General features: G+C 34.4%; 1 protein-coding gene across 1 annotated transcript in view; it reads right to left on the bottom strand.

Moving 5' to 3' along the window:
- LOC107744191 (ATP-binding cassette sub-family C member 8-like) overlaps positions 1 to 2334 on the bottom strand; it is a 76335-nt gene that overhangs the window by 3296 nt on the left and 70705 nt on the right. The window contains exons 31-33 of the mRNA XM_016557713.1: positions 1452 to 1530; positions 1251 to 1359; positions 756 to 859 (exon numbers count right to left, since the gene is read on the bottom strand). Of these exons, the coding sequence (XP_016413199.1) occupies positions 756 to 859; positions 1251 to 1359; positions 1452 to 1530 (292 nt within the window). The remainder of the gene's footprint in view (positions 1 to 755; positions 860 to 1250; positions 1360 to 1451; positions 1531 to 2334) is intronic.

The following is a 2334-nucleotide window of genomic DNA, read 5'->3' as shown; positions in this document are numbered from 1 at the left end:
ATTTGTTGTGTCTCCCAAAATGCGTAATAAACATGCTTTTAGTCCCAGTGTCCTCATATGAGGACATATATGAAATCAACCTCCTGTTTCGTAACCCCATAACATTTTCCTGAGATGTTGATTTATGACACACAGTTCAAAAATTAGTCAGATTTAAATGATAATTACAAAATATTATCATATTTCCATAAGAGTGTCACTAAATTAATATCTGACATATTTGAAGACCAAGGAGAGAGAGGGATCATGGTGAAACATCCAAACATTTAGTATCTCTGAAAAGCCCTGAATGTGCTCTGTACAGGACATCCAGACTTAAACTGTGGCATGTATAATCTCAGAGAAATACACCAAAATATAATGTCCTCATATGAGGATGCAGGGTCTCAGGAGGTTAAGACTGGTTTTGTTGTCCAGGGTCACATTTTTGCTTAGTTTGGGCCTCTGAATGAGGTGTTTTTTCCTCCATATTCTGATTATATCATATAGTGAGCAATAAAAGACTGATGTATCAAACACGATACGCAACAACAAAGAGTTTTTCTCTAAAGGTTAAATAAACACTTAAATTTTTTATGTCATTTCGTATGTCAGGCTTACGGTGTTAAATGGATTGAAGGGATATTTTTCATGTTCCACATGAGAAAAAAAATCATAAACAGTAGGTTTGGAATGACATGAAGTTGAGTTGTTTTGGGTGAATTATCCCTTTAACATTGGATTTCTATCAGTATCCGGCATGTTTTATGTCTTACCTAGTCCTCCAGGCAGGGTTTTAACTACTGGTTTGAGTTGTGCGATTTCTAACGCCTCCCACAGCATGCTGTCTGTAGCCTTCATCTCTGGATCTAGATTAAAACTGAACAGAAGTAGACGAGGTACTGTAAAACTTCATTATAATTTCAGCTTGCCCTAGAAATCCTTCAGTTCTTCAGTCCCATACTGATGTGTGATGAGGCTTTTAAAAACACTGAAACAGAACAAAAATGAGTTCACTCTGCTGTTGCTACGGTACATTTAGAATGAAAATAGCAGTGATAAATAATATGTCAATGCTTATTTATGCTTGTCTGTCTTCCATTCATAATGTACATAGGTCGTTTGTGAAATCATATCTCATGTATCAAATTCAAACCGATTATGTTGTTCAAATGTAAATGAGTTTTTAATTTAAATGAACAAAATTCTATTGTCTAGGATACTGTGTCAATATCATTGACTCCTGCAGTATTCGGTTTCATGAGACGCACCGGATGGTTCCGCTGAATAAGAAGGGATCTTGCAGAATAATAGAGAAGCGCGACCTCAGCGTCTGAAGGGGCAGCTTTGCTATATCGATGTCATCGATGATTATTCGCCCTGTTAAATCATACAGACTTAAAATCCATGCCATATATCATACATACTCTGTCATTTACATTACATTAGCTTCAACTAGAAAAATGAGTCACCTTCAAATGTGTCCACCATCCGGAAAAAGGCTAATGAGAAAGACGACTTGCCACTTCCTGTTCTACCACAGATTCCAACCTATAACAGATCAAAACAACAAAGGATTTTTTTTAGTTAACCTTTATTTATAATACATATTTTATATTTTAATATTAATAATTGTGTAATATTACAATATTTATTATAAATTAATTTAATTGGTTTTTAAAAAATATTTTAGAAGAGTATATCTTAAATTAATATGAAGTATGAATAATCTATACAAATTATGTTTCAGATTTTTAATATTTTATAATATTCATTGAATAAAGTAATGAAATGTAAAAAACAGCATTGCATATTTGACTATAAATTAAAGATTAATCTTTATTAAAGTTACAAAAGCTATTCAATCAAGAGCAGTGAGTGATTTCTTTGTTGTTGTGGTTTGATTAATATTAAGAAAGTGCTGTCACTTTAAGAGAATGCACTGATACAGTACATTCAGCTGGCTATGTCTGCTATAGGATACTTACCAAGACGGGCATTTTGACATAATTTTAGTGTGAATTTGTCCATTTAAACACAATACTTCAGAGAGACCTTAATATTTGCGCGCGTTCTGAGGCGCGGGTTTGCTTCAGATGAGCGCACGCACAAATCAACTCACTGCGCACGCGAGCTCGCGTCCTCTGGCTCTTAAATGTTTAAACTGGCAAAGATTAAACGAGTTTAGTTTAAACACAGATATCAACGTGGTGATAAATGACTGCTCATATTCCAGCATAAGGCATTCGCATTGAACAAGGGTGAATGGTTTTCCACGTTTTTTTTTTTTTCATCGCTGTTGTTGTAATGTATTGGGAAGCCAGAATGCGCATCCATCAACAGAAACATATATTA

Source organism: Sinocyclocheilus rhinocerous, unplaced genomic scaffold (genome assembly GCF_001515625.1).
Source record: "Sinocyclocheilus rhinocerous isolate Xijiao unplaced genomic scaffold, SAMN03320098_v1.1 scaffold2935, whole genome shotgun sequence".
In the NCBI taxonomy this organism is placed as follows: Eukaryota; Metazoa; Chordata; class Actinopteri; order Cypriniformes; family Cyprinidae; genus Sinocyclocheilus; species Sinocyclocheilus rhinocerous.
This window is presented reverse-complemented; position numbering and strand designations above follow the sequence as displayed.